Genomic DNA, 24371 nt, shown 5'->3' with positions numbered 1-24371 from the left:
TGAATTTATATTATGATATAGTAAATTCAAGGAGTTGAATTTATGATAATTAAATCTTGAGAAAATAAATTCAATGAGTTGAATTTATGATATAGTAAATTCAAGAAGTTGAATTTATGAAATTTGGAGAGAATAAATTCAAGGAGTTGAATTTATAAAATTTGATAATTTAATTTATTAAACTCAAAAGTTGGGTTAATTAAATATTAAATTTTGGAGGTGATAAATTCAAGGAGTTGAATTTATACTTTTAAATTCAAATGTTGAATTTATAAGGGATTTAAATTAAATGTAATGGGTATATGTATAATGGGCTTGTAGGAGTACAAGACCAACATACATATTATTAAGGCTCTTAATTGGACTTTAAAAGATTAATTAATTAAGCTAGTTGAAATAGAATAATTAATTTATTAAGCTCATTAAGTATTTAATTTAATTAATGGGCCCTAAGCTTATATATGTGTGTCTTAGGCTTAGGGTTAAAAACAATTCATTCACAATTTTGAAAAACCCTAGCCTCCACCACCTTGATTCTTATTTAGAAACTTGCATCCAAGAGTTTCATGATTTGGCATGAAAATATTTTTAGAATCTTTAATTGATTTAATTATGTAATTAATTAAGTAAATTAAAGATTAGACATATTGATAAGGATTTTGATCCTTGTTTTACGTGAGGAGCATAAAATATCTTTTGGCAAGATGTTTTAAAAATACACACTTTCGGCTCTTCCAATTTTTGGGTGCTGCTCTCGATTTCATTCTTTTTACAAGAAAATTTGGTTTAAATATTTGAGTCGAATTTTTCGTGTTATATCTCTACGCAAAACATCTTCTAAATTTCTAGTGCAATTTAGAAGAGGAACAAATATTCCAGTCGTGGACCGGATTAGGAGATCGAAGAACGTTTGTAAGGATTTACAACAAGAGCTACGTCCGTTAATACGGGATTAGTTGGAGCCATGTGATTTATTCACCAAAGGTATAACTAGCACCCAAAGCAAAACATATTTTGATTGTCAAAATAAATAAAAATTTTAAAACTTCCGCTGCGTTTGGACGTGTAGAAAACCGGAATCCAACAATTATCAATATACAATTAGAGACACTTGTGTTGAATTAAATTTAATATAATTAAGTTCATGATAGGATTCCGAGTCAGTGAAATTGGTGAGTGTTTAATCAATGATCAGAAGTTCAAATTTTCCTTACTGATATTTTCTTGAGTCAGCATGTTGCATAGAGTTTGCTATGTACGGTTAATCTGACTAGCATGATTCGCAGTCTACAAAGTTTTGTTCACGAGTTTATCAATACACACCAAAAAATAATGATTTTGGGTTCCATGATCACATATTTTTATAGCATTTGCTTTGCCTTGTAAAACTCGATTAGAAAAAGACCTCTAGTGGAACCCTCCCTTTACCTGCCCTCGTGTTCGTTTTAGGTGTTGAATAGTTGGATTTTGTTTAAATTCCATTTGAGTACAATTTGTGGGTCATTTCTCCAAATTTACTTGACACGTACACGTGATTCGCTAACCTAACGGGGTAATTGATAAACACGTGAAATATATTAGGGGCATCGACTTCTTGTTGCTCTTGATCTAATGTTAATAATAACAATACAACTCAAAACTTTTAAATTAAAAATATCTCGAACATTAAGCAACACGTATTCATCACAAACGTATAAAGGTAGTTATCGAATATAGTTGTTATTTTGTGAGACGGATCAACCTTACTCATATTTATAATAAAAAATAATAATATTTCATGAGTGAACTAAATAGAATTTCTTTATATATATATATATATATATATATATATATATTAGTGACGGATGCATATATTAATACTGAAAAATTTTAAATTTTTTTTAAATGAGAAAAATTTAATTTTATGCAAGAAAAATTTTGGGGCTTAACCTTGTGATTCGGAGGTGGATAGGGGAGATGGGGCCATTTTCGTCTAATTTAGGAGTTGAAAATTTTTTTAAAGAAAAAATAGTTCTCTAAATTTCAAATATTTTTCTTTCCTAAAATTGTTTAGTGGTATTTTTTTAAATCATACTTGCTTACTGAATGGGCTCTTAAATGAGAGGCAGCTGAGATTGGAGACCAACTATCCACTTGTTAGCAAAAACAATATTGGTTATTTCGGTAAAATCGGTTTGGTTTCGGTTTTGGATTATCGGTTAAACACAATTATGTTTTTATTTTAATTTTTTTAAAAATATTTTTAGGTCCTGAATTATAAAATTTGTTTGGGCCTTGCCTTTTTATTTTGGTATGATCCAGATTTAATAAGGAAAATGTCACATGCATATGTTCTAATTTTCAAGAAATATTATATATTATATAATAAAAAAATTTAGAAATCTTGATTTAAAAAACAATAACTTGGAATGCAAAATATTTTTTTTACCCAAAAAACCAGTTATTTCAGTTACCGATCGAGATAACCGATTTTTTACTTTTTTGTTTTCGTTTGGTCAATTTCAATAGTGAAAATCGACCAATTTGGTTGAACGGAAGATTTTTTTCTCACCCCTGTTTATTCACCGGAACTCGGAAGAAATGAATTGACATGAATTTTTAAGGTGTTGGTATACAAGCTCAATTTGAGTTGAAAATTTTAAATTTTTTTTCTTACAATTTCATTTAAATTCGAACTTGAAATGTTCATTGGATTAGTTTATTGTTGATTTTTTTTTTTATAAATATAAAAAATAGAGGATAAATAAAGATATTATGTATAGTATTTTGAAGAGATGCTATGTGATTATCTACATTGAAACGATATGGTAGATTTCGAGCTAGAGCCTAGAAATGATAGTTTAGATGATATTATTCGAATAGTAGGTCTCTTGCGAGACGGTCTCAAGAATCTTTATATGTGAGACGGGTCAACCCTACCGATATTCACAATAAAAAGTAATAATCTTAGCATAAAAAATAATACATTTTCATAGATGACCCAAATAAGATATCCGTCTCACAAAATACAATCCGTGAAACCGTCTCACATAATTTTGTGTCTTATTCGAAACAGACGTATATAAAAATGTCACAGAGTAAAAAAAAGAGATATATGTCATCATTGGCAATGAAGTCAACATATATTGAAATGTTTTGATCCGACGTGATGTTGATCTGACATCAATATATGGAACATTCCACGAACATTCTCGTTTAAAATTATCAAAAACCGAAAAGAAAAATATAATAGTGATGACAATACACATGAAATTTAACAACTAAATATTAACGGTAGGATTTTAAACTCTGTAATATTTAAAAAATTTAATAAATGAAAGGAAGATGGCCACGTAAACAGCATTCCTACCACCAAAAAAGACCCGAAAAATTCCCAAAATCTCATGTGAAATCAGCTGTAAAAAACGAAGATGATGGGTATTTTACGTTCCCATGTGTTGTTTCAGGTAATCGCAAGTCTTATCCACAGACTTCCGTGAGAAGATTAAGCGTGGGCTTTAATTTGCATGTGACTATAAAAATAATGATAATACTGTAGTAAAACAGAGAGATGGCTAGTATGTTGGGCATCAGACTGCAGTATAGGCCAAGAAATTTAGCGGGCGTTAATTTTTCTTGCCTACCCGCATTTACTTTCACCTCTGTGCCTCAATTTTCAGCGAGAATCAATGGATTTAAAGCATCTCGTAGGGTTTTGATTAGTGCTGTATTGCCATTTTTTTCGCAGTTCTTTAACATGGCTGGGAATCTTGCCTCTAAATCTTTCATTGCTTCGGCCAGGCAAAAGGGTGCTATCGAAAAGGTCAGATTTTTTAAAACAATTTATTTAGATTTCGAAGTCTTTCTTGGTTTAAGAAGTTGGGTTTTTCTTGAATTGGGTTTCTCATTTGTTTGGTTTTTGAGTTATCGAGTCTTGATTTTTCTTTGCATTTTGTGTGAAGATGCTGGTTGAGATGTTCCCTTTTCTAATTCATTGGTGATGGCTTCATGTTTGTGAATATTGATCATGGTGTATCGCTTTTCTTCCAACTTAGGTGTTGGAGAATGTGGAATGGCCAGAGAAATTTCCCTTCAAGGAAGAGGATTTTCAGCGTTTTGATGAGTAAAGTCTCGAGGAATCCGTTTGTTTTCTTTTATCACACTTCGAACACCATTTCTGGTTCATGTGCTCTGTTTTATTTTACATGATTCGTACAAACATGTGATGAAGAAAATTTGTGTTTTCCAGGTCACCAGATAATGTGTTCTATGAAAATCCACGTTTTGTGACTCATATTGACGATCCGGCCATTGCTGCTCTCACCAAGTACTACTCGACGAATTTTCCGCCAAGTGATACTCGGGGAGTAGCTGTTCTTGACATGTGCAGCAGTTGGGTGAGTCATATCTTGCCTTAAAACTTCATTATCTTTGCTAAAACCATAGCACCACCGTAACACGATTCTTATATTTAATCTAGGTCAGTCATTATCCTAAAGGATATAAGCAATCCAGGATAGTGGGAATGGGATTGAATGAAGAAGAGCTAAAGAAAAATCCAGTGAGCTCCATATCATAGATTCTTGCAGTTGAATTTATACTGTTCATCTAGTTAGATACTGATTACACGCATCTTCGCTTGATGCGTTTCATACCAAACGCTTGCCACTAATCAAAGAATTCATTTGCTTCCATCGGTATCTCTGTAGGTCTTGACAGAGTATGTTGTGCAAGATTTAAATGTCAATCCTAAACTCCCCTTTGAAGACAACGCCTTCGATGTTATTACAAATGTGGTATGTTTCATTAACAGGTTAACCAAATATGGCAATATGATTCGATCCATTCTACATCGGAAGAATTGAAACAGTGTTTTAGAGTTTGATCATTGGATGTATCATGCATCCATATGTGTGAGTAGAGCGAGTACTTTATGAAACATACATGGTACCTATACCTTCAAGGTTACTTCCTCTTCATAAAGTGATTCGAATCAATATATCATACAAAGCTCATTCCATTCGTTTTTTTATATTGCAAGCTTTTTTGACAGCTTTTGATTTTACAGTAACGTTTGGGATGTCAATTTGTGTCACAGGTTAGTGTCGACTACCTTACGAAGCCTCTCGACGTTTTCAAGGAGATGTCCCGGATCCTTAAACCAGGCGGACTTGCCATTATGAGGTGAGAGTAAATTGATTTTATGAAAGTATAAACTGCACGAGAACGCAAGTAGCAAGAAATTCTTGATGATATTAAGCACCGAGCTTTATAGTGCTGTTATTGTTTGTGGTTGTTTAAATATGTCTTATAATTCCAAATACATTTAGCTTTCAACCTTCTCTTTGTAAATTTCATCTAAATTTGTGTGTTATTCTTGCACCATAAGCTTCTCGAATCGCTGTTTCTGGACAAAGGCAATCTCAATATGGACAGCAACTGGAGATGCTGATCATGCAATGATAGTTGGTGCTTATTTTCATTATGCCGGAGGTTTTGAGCCACCTAAGGTAATGTTCCATTGATTTCTGGTCTCACTGATTCAAGAATACATCAATTTCCGGTGATTTTTAGGATTTAACGCGATAGTCTATATTCAGGACATTATGATATATTTACCATTGAAATGGTTTCGATGGTCATTTTGTTCAGGTAAACAATGATAACATCATTTTAATGTAATTCTTTTCAGGCTGTGGATATATCTCCAAACCCTGGTCGAACTGATCCAATGTACGTCGTGTACTCAAGAAAACTAGCAATCGCCTGACGTTGTAAACCAAATAAGTTTTGAGTAAGCTGGCTGGTGAGTATATGTAAACATCTTACACATAAAATTGCAATAAAAAGATCATTTTTCGACTTGGATTGTAGCCATGGAGTAGTTGCTGCAACAACTTCTATAGAATATGAACATGTGATGGAGGCACCACCTTTACATTTTACTTTTCCTTGTATGGTTTCCATTAAAGTTTTATACTTCACAGCACAAAACAAACCACAAAGAATACATACAAAGCCCATAAAGAAAAAAAGGTACTAAAAAACACAAGTTGTAAAGAGCGGAAATCTTAGTTTGGACACACCTTTTATTAAGCCCAGCCCTGTTTGTATCGGCGAAAAAGTTCTTCGGTTTGAGCATTCTTGTATGCGCTGCAAGCTATGAGATAAACCCATATCAGAACCACCACTGTGATAATTAGTATAATGTTCACTTTCCTCCATGTATGTCTCAAGTTCCCTAGTAAACCAGCTTTGCAAGAATCGCAGTTGTAGCACAATTGGCTGGGATCATTGTTCCAAATAGTGCAGTCAGCTGCTGCTGCAGCATTCGATGGCCCGATCCACGTTATGGGGTTCGAGTATTGGAATCTGCAAACCATTGGAGGCTTACAGCACCCTGACTGTAGTAAGAAAGAAAATGCACAAGTTATGTGTGTGGATCTACTTCTCTTGTTCGTGGTAATTAAAGTGAAATCAAGAAATATGATGTCGGATTTACATCATCAGCGCATATGGGACACCTTTTTTAATGTAAAATGCATACGATTCTACGTCATTTCTTATAAACAAGGAAGGGACAGAAAAAAGGGATTCCATAAGAGAATGTGGCCCCAAAACACGGTTTATTTCATCCTACCATGTGGACATTGTCCCATAATAGGATAGATGGTCAAGATTTGCTTAGGCATATATAGCACCCTTTTGTTTTTTGAAATTGTAGGTGTGACAAGATCTTATCCGTTGAAATAAAGTGAGGTAGTGCCAATATAGGTAGGATCTCGTTAACCCCAAAACACATAGTAAATACAGACAAATATGGAATACTTGAACAGCCTATATTTCAAATTTTCTTCTCGTGTAATCCTTAAAAAGCTAATATTTGCATTGGAATAAACTCCAAGAAAAATCAAGAACTTTTTTTTTTCACCTGAATAGGAGAGAGATGAGCAGCAAAGAAATCAGCAGCAGAAACATACTCCCGGGGTAGCTTAGGGCATGTTTGGGTATCCTGCAAACAAGCCCTTATCTTCCCCCAGCTATCACTCCCCGTAACATGATCCCTCAGCCAAGACGAGAAGCCCTCCAGCCTGTACTCCCGGAACTCCACCCCAGGCACGGAGTACGCGCCATCGGGGCGCGTGACGATGAAAGCAAGCACAATCAGCACGAGAAGCCCCACGATAAGTATAGCCATGCACACCAAGTACACGCCCAGAAGCCCCTCCTTCTTCCAGTACGCCCCCACGAACCCAGTAAGGGACACCAGCAAGAACGCGATCCCGATGAAGATCAGTGGCCACCGGAGCCAGTGGATGCACTCGTTGTCCGTCTTGGAAGCCAGCCATATGCCGGAGGCCATTATCGGGATCGAGCACATCAAGGCCACGAAGTTCAGGATTGCTGTAATGTTGTTACTCAATGCCATGATTTTCTTGGCGCTGAGTGTGAGGGAAAGTGGGCTTGGATTGCTTCGAATTTACTGTCGAAAAGATAAAAATCTTTCTTGTTTTGGGAGATGCGGTGGCGGTGCGTGAGTGTGCGTGTTTTTCAGATGTTCCCGACAAAGGTCGGCGAGTGACAGGTTCAGAGTCCGCACTCTCAAGTGTAAGAGTTTTCGAGAAAGATAATGAAAGTCAAATATATTAATTATTTGTAGAATATTATTTCTTTCGTCATAATATATATAAGACCTTTTTTTTTACCGTCTCGAATGGAATAGATTTTATTTATATTAAACAAAATTCTTTTATTCTTTTTTATTATATCTTTATTTAATTTTAAAATTTTAATTAGCAAAACATTAAAGATAACAAACTATTTATATAAATATATTTTTAATGAAAAATTAGAAAGTTATTTATATAATTAATATCAATCTCAATCCGTGATGAATCAACCTGCTTCAAATAGTCATTCAATTGGTCGGATCGGTTCGACTAGATCGGATCAAAACACTGTTATGTTATATAAAATTATAATATAATATGAAAAATAATATATTTTAAATTCTAAAATTTTTAAATATGTATATAAATAATAAAAATACATATTTACCAACGTTTAAAATATAAACAACATACAAATAATAAAAATATCAAATATAATTATATTTTATTAAAAAAAACTCTAACACTACTAAAGTAATATTTTTAAAAAAATTTAAAAATCCAAATAATCATATATATAACCAAAAATAAAAATTCAAATATAAGAAATAATTAAATTCTAAAGAAATAAAAAATAAAGAGTGAACTGGTCTGGCTGATTTTTGACCTATTCTTTGGTTCATGACTTATCAAATATTGGATCGACAAAATGGCTTTTGAGTGTGTTCCGGATCCGATGTTAGAAAAACAATTATTGATATTTCGAATGAATTTCTTAATTTGTGTGAAAAATAGATAAGCAAATATATATAATTAGGATGAATGTAGTATCATATTAATATTTTTTTCTTATTTAATTTTTTATTCTCATATAAGGTTATTATATGCTGGAAAAAGCTAAATATAGCAGTGTTCTAAAAGGAGCCGTCTACGACCGCCTAGAAGGCGTCTAGACGCTTTGCGGTCGTCTACCGTTCCGATTTTTAGATCCAACTAGACTGACGTCTAATGTAATATATATAATTTTTATTTTTTAAAAAGACTGTTTGACATATTTTTCAATCAATTTGTATCGAATAAAAATGAGAATATGTCATTGATTTTGAGTTAAAATCCAATATAGAGAAATTAAATATGAAAATAGACAAGAAAATTAGATGTTTAGGTTTAAAAAAAACTGTCTAAGCACCATCTAGACAGCTGTCTAAGCGCGTAGGTGCTAGGCAGTTGGTGGCCGCCCGACTACGCTTGTCGCTTTTTAGAGCATTTAAATTTAGAGAGATTAGAGAGTGTATTCAATGTAGGAGATTTATTGACTTTTGTAGATTTTAAAAGTCTAGATGTATTCAATGAAGACTTTTACATACTCTATAGAAGTCTAATGATATTCAAAATAGACTTTCATAGAGTTTTAAAAAGTCAAGTGATATTCAGCATTGACTTTTAAAAACTCTATAAAAGTCTATAGGTATTCAAATTTTCAATAAAATTTTAATAACTTCATGGAATTCATTAACATACAAACATTAAAGTCTAAAGTACAACTATAAATTGTCAAAATTTGTATTTGGTTCAACCCAAAGATTTGAATGGATTTTTAAAACTTCTAACTCATACACAAGCTATTTATTTCTCTCTATGTCGCTTCACATCACCTATGTTCTTATCTTCTCTCATCTCCTCTCATCTATCTCTATCACTCTCTCAAATTTTCTATGTGTATCTCTATATATATTTTCATATTTTTTTTTCAAATTTTTCATTTTTTGGATGATTGTTCATTTAATAATTTTTTTATTTTAATTTCATAGGAAATTTTAAATTCTAGAATTGGTTTTGTGAATTTTAATTTATGATTTATACAAATTAATGTAATATTTAATAATAATAAAAGATGATCCAAAAAATTTCGCTTAATTCTTAATAATTGAATAGCCTTGCAACAATCATGCTTTTTAAATTTTTTTAGCATTTTCAATTAATATGTAAGCTATGATATTTTTATACAAACTTATATTCATATAATGCTAAATAATTTTCTTTTCACATGTATATTATCAATTCAAAAACAAGGTTATAGATTAATCAATTGGTGTATTTTAAAAAATTTACAAACATTCATACAAACCTACATATATACATATGTAGGGATTAAATGATCCAATTTTTAAATAACTAAATTTATTTATTAATATAAATATTGAAAAACTATTTTAAACTGAATATGTTATATATTTCAATTAATTATTGGTTCAAAGAAATTAATAAAAAAAATATGTTATAATTAAGTACAAAAATTATAAATTTTTATAAAAAAAATTCACAAAAGTTTATAAAAATCTTACAAAAAAAGTTTACATGAATCCACATAAATCTGTGAGATTCCGTAAAATTCAATAAAAATATATCAAATCCATAAAAATTTATCATTTGAAAAAGTCATTAAAAGTCATCAAAACTTTGAATTGAATACATTCCACTAAATAACACATTATGAAAGAAGAAACATTATTATTTTGAGTTTTGATACTGCTATTCGACGAGGTCTTAAGTGGAACAAATTTAACCTTAAAAAAAGCGAAAAATGGAAAAATTCTAAAATTTCGATATATTTATATGCAATTTTATTATGTTTTAAAAAATAATGATTGCATATTTTAAAACATTAAAATTTCAACATCTATTTACTACTGAATAAACACGAGATAAAATTATCAATACTTACATCATCATGAGATAAAACTATCAACTTCAGCACATTATTACATGCCCTTGAGCCTCCGACAATTGTTTGGTTTATCCATGCACACACATCACACACATGTGGTTGCCACAAAACAAAAACACAAAATTTCAATTTTACTGATTTTATTCAAAATTAAATATTCCATCCAAATAAAATTAAGGTTGTGTTTGGATAAAAGAATATTAATTTTGAAAGCATTTCAAATCAAGAAATTTAAAATGTATGGATTTCAAATGACTAAATTGAAGGTTGAATTTGAAATTGAAGCAAACAATTATACTTGAACATCATTTCAAATCATTTATTCTAATTTTGAGCAAATGGGTACAATATATTAGAGATGTGAATTTGAAATCAAATCTACTCATATATATTATTTCATCCAAATACAATCTAACTGAATTTAGTGGATGAGCCTTTTTTTTTTAAAATAAAATATTTTGATTTATTTAGTTTTAGGAAAAATGTTTTTCGTAATGTATATTTTTTATTTGTGATTTTGGTCTTCCATGATCCAACGGATGTGTTTAGAGTAAATCTCCAGGTGTTTTACTTCAGACCAACAGGAGCTCAATTTTCTGATTCTTCTACTCCAAATCAAGAGAAAAGGTAATCCAAATGGGTTTTTTTTACTGGTTTCTGTGGATGTTGCGTTTAGATTTATGAGGTTTTGCGTTTTCTTTTTGTGTGTGTGTGTGTTTTTTTTTTGTTGAAAGTGTCGATTTTTATTGGTTCATGAGCAGGGTTATGTTGATACAAACACTGCTTGATTTAGTTCAGGCCCGAATCTTGTCATTTCTTGCGTGTGATTATCAGAGGTTCTGCAGTAAGGACTTGCGTAGAATTGTCAGAATTATGTTGGACGAGGGAAAAGATCTTGATTTTTGAGTGAAGAAAGCTGCGGAAAAGCTTCTTGACTTGGTGCTTGTGTCCCATTAACGATAGATTTCTCATTTGAATTTGGATTCTGTAGAAGAACATGTGGAGGTCGAGTTTCAAACGGTGCCGGATTGGCAAGGGATGTTGCTAGAGACAATGAGCCATTGTTTTCTTGGCTTCCTATTTCGCCGGATGAATTAAATCTTGAAACACCCTCTAGCGTGTGAGGTGGTCGTGAAGATGAATCATCCTTCGGTATGAAGGAGGAGAAGAAAGAGGGATTTGGATGAAGTGGCAGAATAATATGATGTGGAGGGAATGGCCACTGATGAGCCTTTAGATGCTAATGTTGAGATTTGAAAATGTGGCAAAATCTCTTTAACACCAACTTTTATGTGTGGATTCTGCTACAAACGCTGTGGAATTGGCCAAGGAAATTCGTGAACTTTGCATCAGAAATGAATGAAACTCTTTGGCAGTTGTAAATTTGATTGAACCATGGAATACAGATGACGAGACTTCTTCAGTTTTAATTTCCCATTTGTCTTATAGAAATGAAGGAGATGTACTTAATTGGCCGACTCAAATTTTCTGCTCTGTTATTCTTCCTAAGTTTCTTGCTCTCTATGAACCTTTGGCTCGTATGCTAATGGATTCCACAATAGAATACTGCTAGGTGCATCAGAGATCTGCTGAGTATTCCCTTTATTTCCATTGATTCCATGTAACGATCGAGTCAAGAATCTTATTTGTGATGTAATTACTAGGATAGTAAGGAATCTCTGCACCCTTCTCATGTTTCCTCATTGTGAGAAAAATTGCTTTGCAAATATAAAGGAGCCTTGAAGTTAATATGCTTTCCCAAATCCAATCACCGATGCCTAACTAAAGATGAACTGGTGTGGACGGAATTTTTGTTTTGCTTATTTCAAAACATCTTGAATTTTAATGTTAACTTGACTCTAGATTCAGTCGATCTCCCAGTATGTGAATTTGCAGAGAAGTATTAAAAGTTTTTGAAATTTGGCAATTTCCTTTTATGCTTTGTCAAGAAATGTGCTCCCTTGTAGGGGCCTCCCAAGCTTTTGTTAACTGCAGTTGTTGCGAATATTAGTACCCTCGTAACCAAATCTGTATTATCAAAATTGTCTGGCTTGTAGCCTTTCTTGGCATTAATAAAATTTTCTGCATGTGCTTTGTGATCCCATCATGCTTATCTGGAGAGCTCTAGGTTGAGTTCTGTACGGTCCAACATGTTTATCTTGCTGAACTTTTGTGAGGAATACCCCCCTGTAAGGTTTATTTTTGAGAGGCCATATTTCTCCTCTTAAGATGTATCTTGACCTAGAAATCTATTGCGGTAACGATTAGGCTTTATGGAAAATAACATACGATAGATATTATGATTGAAATAAATAGCAGTTTTGATTCCACGCGCGAAATGAAACAATGAAGAGTATGATTTCTGTTGCAGTACAGGCTTCATGAATTGCCATCAGCATTATTTCTACACACTCAAAGTAAGAGACTAATGTATTATGATCCCATGTCAGCTCCATCAGAAACTGTTGAGTGACCAAAAAATTTGGGACCCGGTGTTTTCGAGTTTGAACTTCTCTCAGGTCTATGACGTACTATTGTTAGTTTCATTGATAGGGGACACAAAGGAAGGGGTGGCCGTTGTGGATAACGTGGTTCCTATTCACATTATAGGTTGGATTAAAGTGTGTACATGTTGAATAAGTGAAAACCCGTTGAGAGTGGGTTGCCACGAACATCGGTTTCCGAAGGAGTTTCCAATATTATAAATAACATCTGCTAAGTTTGGAAGGCTCTCCTACTTGATTAAAAGGCTACTCTTTGGGTTTGGACTCTGGTCTTGAACCTATGGTCTAATAAAATATCTCTTCAGTTTCATGTACATCATACCTGAACTTTTACTCTTATCAGCTAAGATACGTGGAATACATACAGGAATTGGAAATCATTATTTAAGCTCGGTGCTGTCAGTTCATGTTGAAATGAATCTGGCTACGTTTTTCAGCGTTCTACAGAATTGGTTTTCGAATATTTGCCTCTGAAACCGGAAGGAGAAAAATTAAGCACTGAATGCTGTGAAAAGATCTTAAGACAATTAACTAGTTCAAACATACTCAAACTTTACACCTTAAACATTGATTTTATTAAGGTTAAAGTTAAGGAAGCAGAGTACAGCAGCTTCACTTAAACTTTGAGCCACAAAAGAGAAAAAAGAAAAATAAAAAATAAAAAAGAGGTAACTGAGAGAAAGAGTGACACCACACACACAGTATGACATGACAATTACATAGATGGACAGAAGAAGAAATTTTTATCAGTCCTCTGTGGTAAGAATGCTTTGATGTCCATTGACCGAATCCTTCAGGGACTGAAACCGAAGACCCTTGTCTCCAAACTTGGTTTTCATATAAAGATTCAGGTAATCTTGGAAGCATATGTCATTGGGAAGTAATAACTTTGGTGCCGGAGAAATTATCGCATCTCCTGCGGGGTTGTAGAAGGTGGCAATGGAGAGCCGGTTACCATCCTTCATGGCCATAACTCGGTGTGTAACACTCTTGTATACTCCATTGCTTAATATTTCGATCTGATCACCAATATTAACAAATATCTTGTTCTGCTTGGAAGGCGGGATTTTTACCCATTTCCTATCTTTGAAGAACTCGAGACCCGGGACTTGGTCATCTTGAAGCAAGAGAATTATACCCCCAGCATCTGTATGCTCTCGAAGGCCTCTAATAAGTTCAGGGCGTGGACATTGAGGGTATATTGTGGCTTTTGTTCCCACATAAGGACCCTGACTTCCTGAAAATGCCTTCATAATGTGATTCTTCTCTATTCCCAGGTTCTCACACATCAACTCTGAAAGCTTTTCCGCCAGCTTAATTAGCTGATCGATGTATTCTTCCATTGTTTTGCTGCATATAAATTGCAATAATTTTCCAGATGACACTCGAGATGGTAGCAAAATTTCAGTAAAATTAGATGTTATCTATCTTGTTTGTTCTTTGAGAGAGTCTTGAATATTCATTTGCTATTTTAATGACTCACCTGAGGTCTATCGAGAGGCCGGTAAGCTCGTGGATGTTAGAACTCGGGCGATGCTTTATGAAGAATGTGCTTTCCCAATCTTTTTCCTTGATAAATCCGTTGCTTTCCAATCTCTTAGCCATTCCCGAGCTCTCAAACTCATCTTTCATATTGTTTTTATAATGCAGATTCATCAAGTGCTTCACTCTCTCCATGAGATCTTTCTCAACTCCATGGTTATCAACCTGCAGGTAGCAAACACCTCAAGTTTGAAAGAAATGCATGAATACTCAATGAAGATAATATGTAAATCATTTTCATTACCATAAAGAAACCCCATTTCTCACAAGCCTCGTGAAGAAGTGCCATCATTTCACTTCTCTTCTCACCGTCGAGGCCGTTGAGGTCAATCACAGGGATGTCCATCTCCTTTCTTCTTCTTTTTTTAAAATCAGAGAAAGGATGTCTTATTTTAACTGTGATTCTGATTGAGTTAGATGTTCTAACTTGGAGGAATATATATAGGGCATCGACAAAGGAGTAGTAGGCATTTTTTTGTAGGTCGATATCTAAAGGAAATCTATGTAATCAGTGTACATATCTCGATATAATGGAGAAAGAAACCATTTTTATATTAGAACAGTTGATTCTAAGGAATGGTAGTTAAAACCTTACTGAAAGGAGAGTTATTGGTTGCATTGGGAAGATCAAAACAGTTAAAAATAAGTCCGTGTTCAGATCACCACCCCCTCCATGTGGTTTTAGTTGATTTTCAATTATTTGACTTGCAAACAAATCTATCGTGTGCCTGCCATAGATCTTTGCTTGTGGGATGTCTTTGCTTTCAGAAGCGGCGAACAACAAGTCCGGACGGCACAAAGTACAAGTGCAAAATCCTATTATTCGAAAAATATAAGTTCCATCTTCTAGGATACGCAGCGCATGAGTCAGGGTAGCAGTATAACGTGCTTGGACAAAAAAATATACAGAGTTTCAAGTTTTTCTCCATACGCCCCGATGCATAATAACTGTTGGATGGTTTCGAAATACATTGGCTCGATCCAACGATGAAGACCACTCAGTCATAATCTTACTGGATGTACTCCTGTGATTATATTTATTATCCCTACTTAAGTCATATTGTTTGATTGGATTCTACCTTTGACCTTATCACTCATGTGATTCCTTCCCACCCGGCATATTTTTACATGTCAACTGGGATTATTATATGGTTTCTGTTGAGTATTATTTACTGTAGTTGATGGCTTCTTGCATTTTAATTCATTATTTTTGGAGAAACCATTGAATGAGGTGCAACAGCTAAGGGGAAATGAATCCAAGTTGTTTTTCCAATGGGAGCTTTGGGATTGAATTTTACATTATCTTATGTGATTGACTATGACTCTGAAACTAACATTCTTACTTCTTAGTTAGATATAAGTGGATATTTGTTTTTTCTGTCTCTTTGTCTTAGGTTGTGATAGGACGAAATGATATGTTTTGAGGGGGAGATTCGAGAAAAACGTTATTTTGGATGTATTTCAAATTCATCATAATTACAGTTTTATTTACTAAATTAACAAATGATTGGATTTGAAATACAACAATAATAAGTAATCAAATGAATTTGGAATCTATATATTCAAATCCCTCGACCCAACTCCACCCAAGGTTTTGTTGATTGTCTTGATCACCAATTTGTGTAGGTATTCGGGCTAGAACTAAGAGGGTAAGAGTGGTTTCTAAATGAGAAAAAAAATGAAAATTAAATACCCACAATTTACTTTTAAATATCTCGTCAGTCAATCTCGTCCTTACCATATCTATTTTTGTACGTACTGTTACGATAATAATCAAACTCAAATATTTAAAATCGCATTTGTATGTGACTGTACGACCTCACATAAGACATAACATGGAACATGATATGTTTGGAATCATGAAGCACCACCACGAATGCAACCGCGCGTCCGTATGTGGTGTGGTAAGGCACCACCATATTGTTCCAGCAGCCAACTCCGACGTGTCAGCTTAGTTATTTTAAGGAAAATCCATAAACCACATAATCCATTATATACAAAATTTGTTTTTTAATATATTCTTTTTGTCTTCTAATATATATAATTTTTAATCTATTATACATATGTCAAACAAAGTATTAAAAAGCCTGGAGTATGAAGAAACGTCAAAATCAAGCTTCAGTGTAAGCGGATTTAATATGAGATTCAACAAGAAAATGTGTAGGTCTTTAACTATAATTTTAATTATATCACATAAACATATAAAATTTAAGAATAAAACCGATAAATCTTAGAATTAAAAATTTTAAATTATAAATTATTTAATATTTAAAATATAGAAGTTAAATTTTATTAAAAAATAACAAAATTTAAATAAAAAATTAAAATTTATATATTTTTTCGCATTTACTATTGTGTTGAAAAATATGAATTATTATGAAAATTTGTGTTGAAAAATATGAATTATTATGAAAAGGCGCTCGATTTATTCCATGAAAATAGATTCCTCAATCATCAGGATGTCAACCTCATTAGTAGATTTATTCCCATGAAAAGCACACGATTCCTTATTCATATCGAGAATCATAAATCTTGGAACGGTGATTTTTTTTTTTTTGGTCATATTTGATATAAATAGTTGAATGATGACTAGAGTTTGAAGTGATCGAATGCGGATTTAGCTCGGAAAATACATGTTGAGGACCAAATAAGTTTTTTTGTAAGACGTCTGAAAATTGAAAATACAAATAAACAGGTGAAAGACCACCAGAAATTTTCTGATAACACATCTCCGATGTTAGAAACAGTGTTTTAAAAAATGATAGACGGTAGACAGTGGGCAAATACCTACGCTCTTGCGCCTATCAGCCAAGACAATTTTTTTAAAAAATTGATTTTTATAATATTTAGTAACATTATATATTAATATCTTTAAATTATTTTTTATTTTATGATAATAATATCATAGTTTGATATAAATGAAGAGTATGATATGAATCTAGCCAACCACTATGCGTTCCAAGAACCAATCCCGAGAGGACGATTGAAGATGTTCAATGTTGGCCTTCATTCAACCAATGAAAGTTTGGAAATAAAGCTCGAGGGGTTCGGGTTGCATCACCATCAAGTAGAGGATGAATTGGAAGCTTGCGCCTTAGCGCGTTGCGGGAAGTTTGAGCCGCCAGAAGACTATTTTCGTAACCTAGTTTCATGATTTAAAATAAATAAGATGAAGTATTATTTTAGGATATTAAACCAATGTTTAATTTAACTTAATATCATTATAGTGAACTTCCTCTTCTTCGGATATAAAATCATTGTCGTAAAGTTTTTTCACTCTAGATCTTAAAAGATGATGAAATTTGATTTGTTAGGACAAGCCAATAAATCACATTTCTAGTTAAACTTTGATTTAGAGCATTTAAAAAATATTAGCTTTCATTTTTTAAAATTGAATTTAATTTTAATTAAAAAAAAAAACCAAAATAAAAACATAAAAACCCTAACCGCCCGTGTCAACTAGAACCACCTAAGTGGTCTTGCCGTCTAAGCTGGCCGAATAGCATTTTTTCTAGGCGGTTGACTGCCACCTGGCCACTCTGTTCAACTCGTCTACTTACACATAAAATTGGCTAAATCTGTCCGTTCGACCTACTCCGCAACCTAAAATGAGTGGGTTAAGTTAATAATTTCTCAATTTCCAAAAAGACGAGCTATCGCTCTCCGCTAACCCATTTTGACATCTCGGATTATCAAACTGCTTCATTTGTAATTCTGTTCACAGGCTGCTCAATATTCATTCTAATATTACAGAGCCCATAGGCCATAGCCTATTCGAATAGAAAATCGAAACCCAAAAATTATCATAAATTATGAACTACAATCATTAAAATATATCGATACACATTACGAATATTTAATAAAAAGCACCAAAATAACAATTTATACTTCAAATACGAAAGGGCATTTTAGACAACTTATCAATACTTTATTTCTTTAATATTTAATAATTCACATATTGGACATTAAAAAAAAATAAAAATCCAAATATATATAATATATTAACTCAACCTCAAATCATTAATAAATTATGTCTAATTTTTATCATAATTTAAGATTAAAAAATTGCAATGTAATTAATAAGGTTCTGAACACTAAATACTTATGGACCTTTACTAATTTTTTAATAAAGGAGAAATAATAATAATAATAATAATAATAATATTAATAATATACAAAACATAGAATATACGAGAGAAAGAAGAATATGTGGATATAATTTAAAATGAAGGATATAAATTATTTAATTTATAAGATAAAAATATCAAACATAGAGTGGCCCATGAGAAGATTGCAACTTGTTTTCTTCCGCAATAAATAAATTTTAATTTTTTTGGTTTCTTTTTATCATTATATATCATTATATGAAAAGAACAATATATGATGAAATTTATTGTGTGTGTGTGTCTCACCACACAAACCACACCAAATCATATTTTTGTACAATTCTGATTACTTTTTAAATAATTTTCTTTAGTTCGAGAGAAATTTGTTATAATCGAGTTTCAAATCTGAAACTTTGTCATAAATTTGAGATCTTGATATTAAATGAGATACAAATTAAACAATCGGCCATCTCTATGGATTTGAAATGCTAATAAATTGAAAATTTATACGTGATGAAACTTTGTTTCACGGAAACAGATTCATCCTTATCGAAATTTTTGAAATCTTTCATAATCCTAAGATAAATATTTTTCGCGAATATTAATATCACGAGTCACAAAATTAACCAAGTACAAAAAAAATCCTGAAACTCAAACAAAAAAATCACCATAAATTCTTGATTACAACCACTAGGTGATTCCCCTGTATTATTCATGGTTTCATACTTATATTTTAAAAAGAAACCAATAGTCATGGGTGATATATGCAATATGAATAATTGTGGGGATATGAATTATAATAAGGTGGTTGGTTGAGGAGGGGTGAAAGTTGGATTTCTTTATATCGCAAAAAGTTACTATTAATATTAATATTAATATATTGAGAAAAGTGCACATAAAATTTGGAAACATGGACCATTTTTTTAAAAAATTAAATCCCACTTATTTGGATTTTTTTTAAATGGTATCAAATATAATAAAATGGTAAAACGAATTTTAATGTCTTACAATAAAATGTTCCACTGTTAAAAAAAATTATTAAAAAAAATCATTTAAAACAAAAATCTAATTATAAGAAATTTCTTACTCAACTCATGTGGGAAAAAACAAACAAAAACTTAACAAGGTTGATTAAAAATTCTAACTTGTCATGTAATTGAAAAGATTTAAATATTTCTTATATTAAAATTTTAAAACGTAAATGACTACCCAATATGATTAAATAAAATTAAAAGAAGCTATTTCAAAACATATTTAAAACAAACATATTTCCCTTTACATATTCAAAATTTTCTTAAATTGAATCAATAAATTGTTATAACTGAATCTCAAACTTGAGACCTCGCTAAACTTGAAAGTCAGGTAAGTTATAGCCTACAAATCAGTAGCATATATAAATAATTTTTCGATTTAGATCCGATGTTGTGCACAACGCAACTGTTGGATCAAGCAGACCTCATGTGAGATCTATATGATCTAACGACTTTACAGTACACAACATCATGCTAAACACCGTAAAAAAACATGTTACAATGTCATGTTATGCAATATAGATGATCCAAATCGTTAATTTTTAGGGTAGCCTTGATGTCCAAAGAATGGCCCAGTGCATGAATATCCATTATATGACAAAATTAATGTCAATTTTTTGTAAATTTTTTTTTATGTGCTGTCCATTTCTTTAAAAGCCACCAATTAATGAGAGTGGTCCAACTTTCAAATTTGCCAGAACGAATACATTTTTGTATGGTAACATTCTACTTTTCGTTTTTGACTGATTATAGATACATTTACAATTTTAGTTTACTAATTTGAATTTTTTTTTCTTCTAATTTTTACACTTTTTTAAATAGAGAGCGATAGAGGCTTCAGACATGTACCATGATTAGAGGTGAGAAAAAATACCGAAATACCGAAAAACCGTACCGAAAAAAATATCGAACTTACCGAAAAAATCGGTATACCGAACATTTCGGTACGGTATGACGAAATATTTTTTTTCGGTATTTCGGTATATACCGAAATACCGAAAACAACTTTTATTATTATTTTTTTTAAATTTAAGTTCGGTATACAGAAAAAATGTCGGTATACCGAAAATGTACGGTACCGGTATGAACTTTTTTCATACAGAAAATTCGGTATACCGAATGTGCGGTATACCGAAATTTCGGTATCGGTATGGAAAAATTCCATACCGATATTTTCGGTACGGTATACGGTACCGTAGTTCGGTACGGTATACCGTACCGTACCCACCCCTAACCATGATTTGAAACAACACTTCTGGTGGAAGGGAATGAAAATAGACATGTTCGATTTTGTAAAACAGTGCCTCCCATGTCAAATGGTAAAAGCCTAACATCAGAGACCATCAAGGCTTCTACAACCTTTACCTCTACCTGAGTGGAAATGAGAGAACAGCACCATAGATTTTGTAATTGGATTTCCAGCACTTCCAGGAGGCCATAATAGCATTTGGGTAGTAGTAGATCGTCTTACCAAATCAGCACATTTATACATGTCCATCAAAAATATGGAGTAGAAAAGTTTGTCAGCAATTCTAGTCGTCATTCCGTCATTTTCTAGTTCCAAAACAACACTCCGATGAAAAAATACTAAAATCGAAAAAGTTCAAATTAGTTTACTAACATTATAAATTGACTATCATGACAAAAAATTAAAAAAAACATACAAACTATACTATAAAAAATATAATTTTTTTATATAAATTTTTATGCAGAATATTTTCACCCATTTTCGCAATCAACATTGTCACAAAAACCCAATTTTTTTGTAAAGGTAAAAATCCCATTTCCATAATCGACATTGTCATAAAAATGAACTTTTATTTATTCACATATGGAATCTAAATTTTTTGACGTTTTATTATTATTTTTTTGTCATATGTGTGACTTGTCGGGAGAAAATATTTAGTCTGTCACTTTTTCAGAAAAAGAAAATCAAAACGTTACTGCAAATACTTATTGAGATTTATCACATGCACATGTGTAATAATTAATTTTACAAAATACCGTACGAGTTCACATGCCCAATCCTATTCATATAATTTTAAACTACTCAAATTATTAGATCTCGCGGTCAATCAATATATACGAAGTTCAAATTGTAATACACAAAAATTACAGATTTAAAATGAGTTTATATTGATATATAAATGATTTTTATAACAATTTCAATTAATATTTTTTGTAAAATAAGGACGAACACGAAATAGTTGATATAGAGATCCATCATGCAGTTGCATTTACATTAGTTTGGGCTCGAGACCTCAAATCCGACACAACAGATGAAGAAATATTACTTTGCATTATAAATATTGACATAGTCGATCCATCTCACGGATCTCACAGAAAACTTACTCAAGTTTTAAATTAAAAATATCGATTCAAAAACAATATAAGGTGTCCCCGTCTATGACATTATAACCAATACTACCATGATGATAATCGACTTGCGCAAGACAATTAAATTCTTCGATCAGTAAAATCTATACATACGATTGATTCATTGTATCTAGACCGTGGTCCATATGTTATTTGTCGTTTCATCGAAAATTATGGGATATCCAAGACCGGTCTTGTAGCTCAGTTAGTTTCATCCGTTGCCCCTTATCTCTATACTAGGGTTCGAATTCTATCGGGCATGATTGAACTTGGTGTTTTGTAGTCGTGGCTAAGACAAAAAGTCTCGCAGCCCCTCTAACCTGGTGGCATGCAATTTTGCGCATCAATTTGTGTGAACCTTATCTGGCCTACGTTAGTTATCATATATTATGGATAATGTATATATATTTAGCCAGTCATTAGAAAATCTCCTAACTTTTAGGGTGTATTTATATGACCATGGTGATGATTTTTTTTAGAATTAGATGCAGACAATATAACTGTCTTCGACTAGATTAATTCTATCGATCGAATAATTAAGTCATAATTGTAAAATCCAGGATTTTAGATTTTATCATGATAATATTTTGTACCAAGATTTGCGAGATTTTCGGAATTTGTGATGTGTACATTTTTTTGGAACTCAAGAATTTAAATAATATCGTGTATATTTTTTCGGAATTTGAGATATGCAGAATTATACCGGATATAGATCTAAGATTTGATATACATGGATAAAGATTTAAGCAAGAAGATAACCCAATCTTGGAACTAAAAATCTTGAGGATTTTATCATGGGATTTTCGAAAATAATATTGAAAGAATATTAGGGAATTTTCGAAAATCATAGATAAAGGGAAAAGTTTACACGATAAATGCAGCTTGGGAAAGATTTAACTACCAGGATTTTAGGAAAATAATCAAAATCTTATTTGTGGAAAAATACTACTAAATTTCGGGTTTAAGTCAGCAAAATTTTGGGATTTAAGAAATATAATTAGGAAATAAAAAGTCTACTGAATATTGGAAATTAGACACAGAAGTCAAAATTTTTCAGGCTGGACATAGCATAATTTCGAAATTTATCCAAGGGAAGGATATCAAGATTTCGAAATTTATCATCCAGGATCAGGAATAAATATTTAGATTTAGATCACGATTCTAGATGAAGATTTGATTCAATTCAAACGCTGCGGATAAACTCGATCGAGATAGCAGCCAACCCCTATAAATAGGAGGGCCTATGACTCGAAAATTCACACCATTTCTATTCCAAATTTTCGAGCTCCTCTCCTAGTTTTCTTAGGATTTTCGAGAGCTTGCTCTCTAAGTGTGCGAAGAAGCGAAGCGCTGCTGCAGTCCCACCCCGAAGCTAGGGTTCGAATTTCCAGTGCAGGATTCCCCTCTATTCACGTTTTTCTACGATATCTAAGGTAAGTGGGCTTGTTTTAAATGTGTAATTTCGGTGTATGCATTTTTGGTATTTTCGAAATTTCGATCGAGTACAATTCTTCTTCTACCCCTTCTGGCTACGATTTGTGCATGAATCTCAGTGTTAGGTCAAGAATACGAATGTGGTATGAGTCAATTTATGCATGGTGTGTGTGTGTACGTATTTCGAATTTTATATGCATGTTGTTGTGTACTCGAACGGCCCCCACTTGCTGAGTATTTCCCAAAATACTCACCCCTTACAACCTTCCCAGATAAAGCCGAAGATAAATCAGAGGAACAGGTTGAGGAAGTAGAGTCGGATCAATTTTGGGGCTGGTAAAATTATTTAAATTTCGAGAATTTTGCTGCAAGGATTTAAGAATTTTAGTAGGTTTATTTTAATTGTAAACGCTTCCGCAATTTATTCAGTTGTGAAGACAATGGTTGTTTTTGCGAATTTATGAAATAAACTGGTTTCGGTTTATACTGTGCTACGAGACTGGTTGTTTTTCGATTGTGTGGTTGATGAACAACGCCGGTGTCAATCCCGAGTTTCGGGGCGTGACATTTAAGTGGTATCAGAGCCGCCAGGTTCAAAATCCGAGTGGAAGAATCGAGTTTCAAAAAATTTTTTTTTTTTCGGATTTCGACCAAACAGCACCTTACGTGCCCCGTCGAGCTTTTCCACCGATTCCGGCCGATTCCGGTAACGTGTGTTCGATTAGAGACCAGTTCCGAAATCGTCTCGACGAAACGAATAATAGCCCTCAACCAATTTCAGATTTAGTGTTAGGGTGAAGCCGTAATTTCAGATCTAAGAAATAGGGCGTGTAAACCTTAAACGCCGAATATTGTTTTGTCCAATTACCCTGCCAATCCTACTCCGATTTTAAATTAATTTTACACAAACGATACACAATCAATGGGTAACGTTTCTCAACAATCAATTTTGGGATCGGATCAAGAAATCAAAAACGCCCAATTTCAAGGGAGTTGACCGATTTTGAGCGAGTTCCGGCCAAATTAGGCAGTTTTCCGACCGATTCTGGCCATGCCGTCAC

General features: G+C 32.6%; 4 protein-coding genes and 2 long non-coding RNA genes across 8 annotated transcripts; 4 read left to right on the top strand and 2 right to left on the bottom strand.

Moving 5' to 3' along the window:
• Positions 1–3319: 3319 nt before the first annotated feature.
• LOC142505269 (uncharacterized) lies at positions 3320–5843 on the top strand. 2 transcript variants are annotated; one of them, XM_075618182.1, is made up of 9 exons: positions 3320–3446; positions 3728–3802; positions 4035–4102; positions 4229–4376; positions 4460–4540; positions 4689–4775; positions 5078–5163; positions 5369–5489; positions 5672–5843. In XM_075618182.1, exons 1-9 carry the CDS (start codon positions 3411–3413, stop codon positions 5747–5749), a joined length of 780 nt encoding a protein of 259 aa, XP_075474297.1. In that variant the 5' UTR covers positions 3320–3410; the 3' UTR covers positions 5750–5843. The 2 variants fall into 2 exon arrangements, with proteins under 2 accessions (XP_075474297.1, XP_075474296.1); XM_075618181.1 differs by lacking the exon at positions 3320–3446 and having other exon boundaries at positions 3453–3802.
• Positions 5844–5859: 16 nt separating this feature from the next.
• Positions 5860–7624, bottom strand: LOC142505270 (tetraspanin-2-like). Its single transcript, XM_075618183.1, has 2 exons — positions 6911–7624; positions 5860–6383 (listed from the first exon to the last, which is right to left on the bottom strand). Exons 1-2 carry the CDS (start codon positions 7406–7408, stop codon positions 6072–6074), a joined length of 810 nt encoding a protein of 269 aa, XP_075474298.1. The 5' UTR covers positions 7409–7624; the 3' UTR covers positions 5860–6071.
• Positions 7625–10845: 3221 nt separating this feature from the next.
• LOC142505516 (uncharacterized) lies at positions 10846–13094 on the top strand. The gene is made up of 2 exons (XR_012804443.1): positions 10846–10944; positions 12694–13094. It is a non-coding gene; the product is annotated as an uncharacterized LOC142505516 (long non-coding RNA).
• Positions 11684–13094, top strand: LOC142505932 (uncharacterized; the record flags this gene model as incomplete). The annotated part of the gene is given in 3 exon segments (XM_075619076.1): positions 11684–11918; positions 11921–11983; positions 11986–13094. Coding segments are annotated over 3 exon segments (597 nt in total), but the record flags the coding sequence as incomplete, so codon positions are not given.
• A 141-nt stretch (positions 13095–13235) lies between these two features.
• On the bottom strand, positions 13236–14754 carry LOC142505514 (1-aminocyclopropane-1-carboxylate oxidase 1-like). Its single transcript, XM_075618526.1, has 3 exons — positions 14608–14754; positions 14305–14528; positions 13236–14171 (listed from the first exon to the last, which is right to left on the bottom strand). Exons 1-3 carry the CDS (start codon positions 14707–14709, stop codon positions 13568–13570), a joined length of 930 nt encoding a protein of 309 aa, XP_075474641.1. The 5' UTR covers positions 14710–14754; the 3' UTR covers positions 13236–13567.
• On the top strand, positions 13660–16528 carry LOC142505515 (uncharacterized). 2 transcript variants are annotated; one of them, XR_012804442.1, is made up of 6 exons: positions 13660–13798; positions 13882–14017; positions 14099–14370; positions 14472–14534; positions 15101–15723; positions 16492–16528. It is a non-coding gene; the product is annotated as an uncharacterized LOC142505515 (long non-coding RNA). The 2 variants fall into 2 exon arrangements; XR_012804441.1 differs by having other exon boundaries at positions 14472–15723.
• The last annotated feature ends 7843 nt before the right edge of the window (positions 16529–24371 follow it).

This window comes from Primulina tabacum, chromosome 10 (assembly GCF_025594145.1).
Source record: "Primulina tabacum isolate GXHZ01 chromosome 10, ASM2559414v2, whole genome shotgun sequence".
Taxonomy (NCBI): Eukaryota; Viridiplantae; Streptophyta; class Magnoliopsida; order Lamiales; family Gesneriaceae; genus Primulina; species Primulina tabacum.
Note: the sequence above shows the minus strand (reverse complement) of the source record. Positions and strands in the feature narration are given on the sequence as shown.

What these genes read in the sequence shown, in the direction of transcription:
- LOC142505269 (XM_075618181.1), top strand. Translation starts at nt 3,551, where the DNA reads ATGGCTAGTATGTTGGGCATCAGACTGCAGTATAGGCCAAGAAATTTA. An exon ending in GATTTTCAGCGTTTTGATGA is followed by an intron (nt 4,103 to 4,228) that starts GTAAAGTCTCGA and finishes TGTGTTTTCCAG; the next exon opens with GTCACCAGATAATGTGTTCT. An exon ending in GGCGGACTTGCCATTATGAG is followed by an intron (nt 5,164 to 5,368) that starts GTGAGAGTAAAT and finishes TTGCACCATAAG; the next exon opens with CTTCTCGAATCGCTGTTTCT.
- LOC142505270 (XM_075618183.1), bottom strand. Translation starts at nt 7,408, where the DNA reads ATGGCATTGAGTAACAACATTACAGCAATCCTGAACTTCGTGGCCTTG. An exon ending in CTCATCTCTCTCCTATTCAG is followed by an intron (nt 6,384 to 6,910) that starts GTGAAAAAAAAA and finishes TTCTTACTACAG; the next exon opens with TCAGGGTGCTGTAAGCCTCC.
- LOC142505514 (XM_075618526.1), bottom strand. Translation starts at nt 14,709, where the DNA reads ATGGACATCCCTGTGATTGACCTCAACGGCCTCGACGGTGAGAAGAGA. An exon ending in AGAAATGGGGTTTCTTTATG is followed by an intron (nt 14,529 to 14,607) that starts GTAATGAAAATG and finishes TGCTACCTGCAG; the next exon opens with GTTGATAACCATGGAGTTGA. An exon ending in GGCCTCTCGATAGACCTCAG is followed by an intron (nt 14,172 to 14,304) that starts GTGAGTCATTAA and finishes ATTTATATGCAG; the next exon opens with CAAAACAATGGAAGAATACA.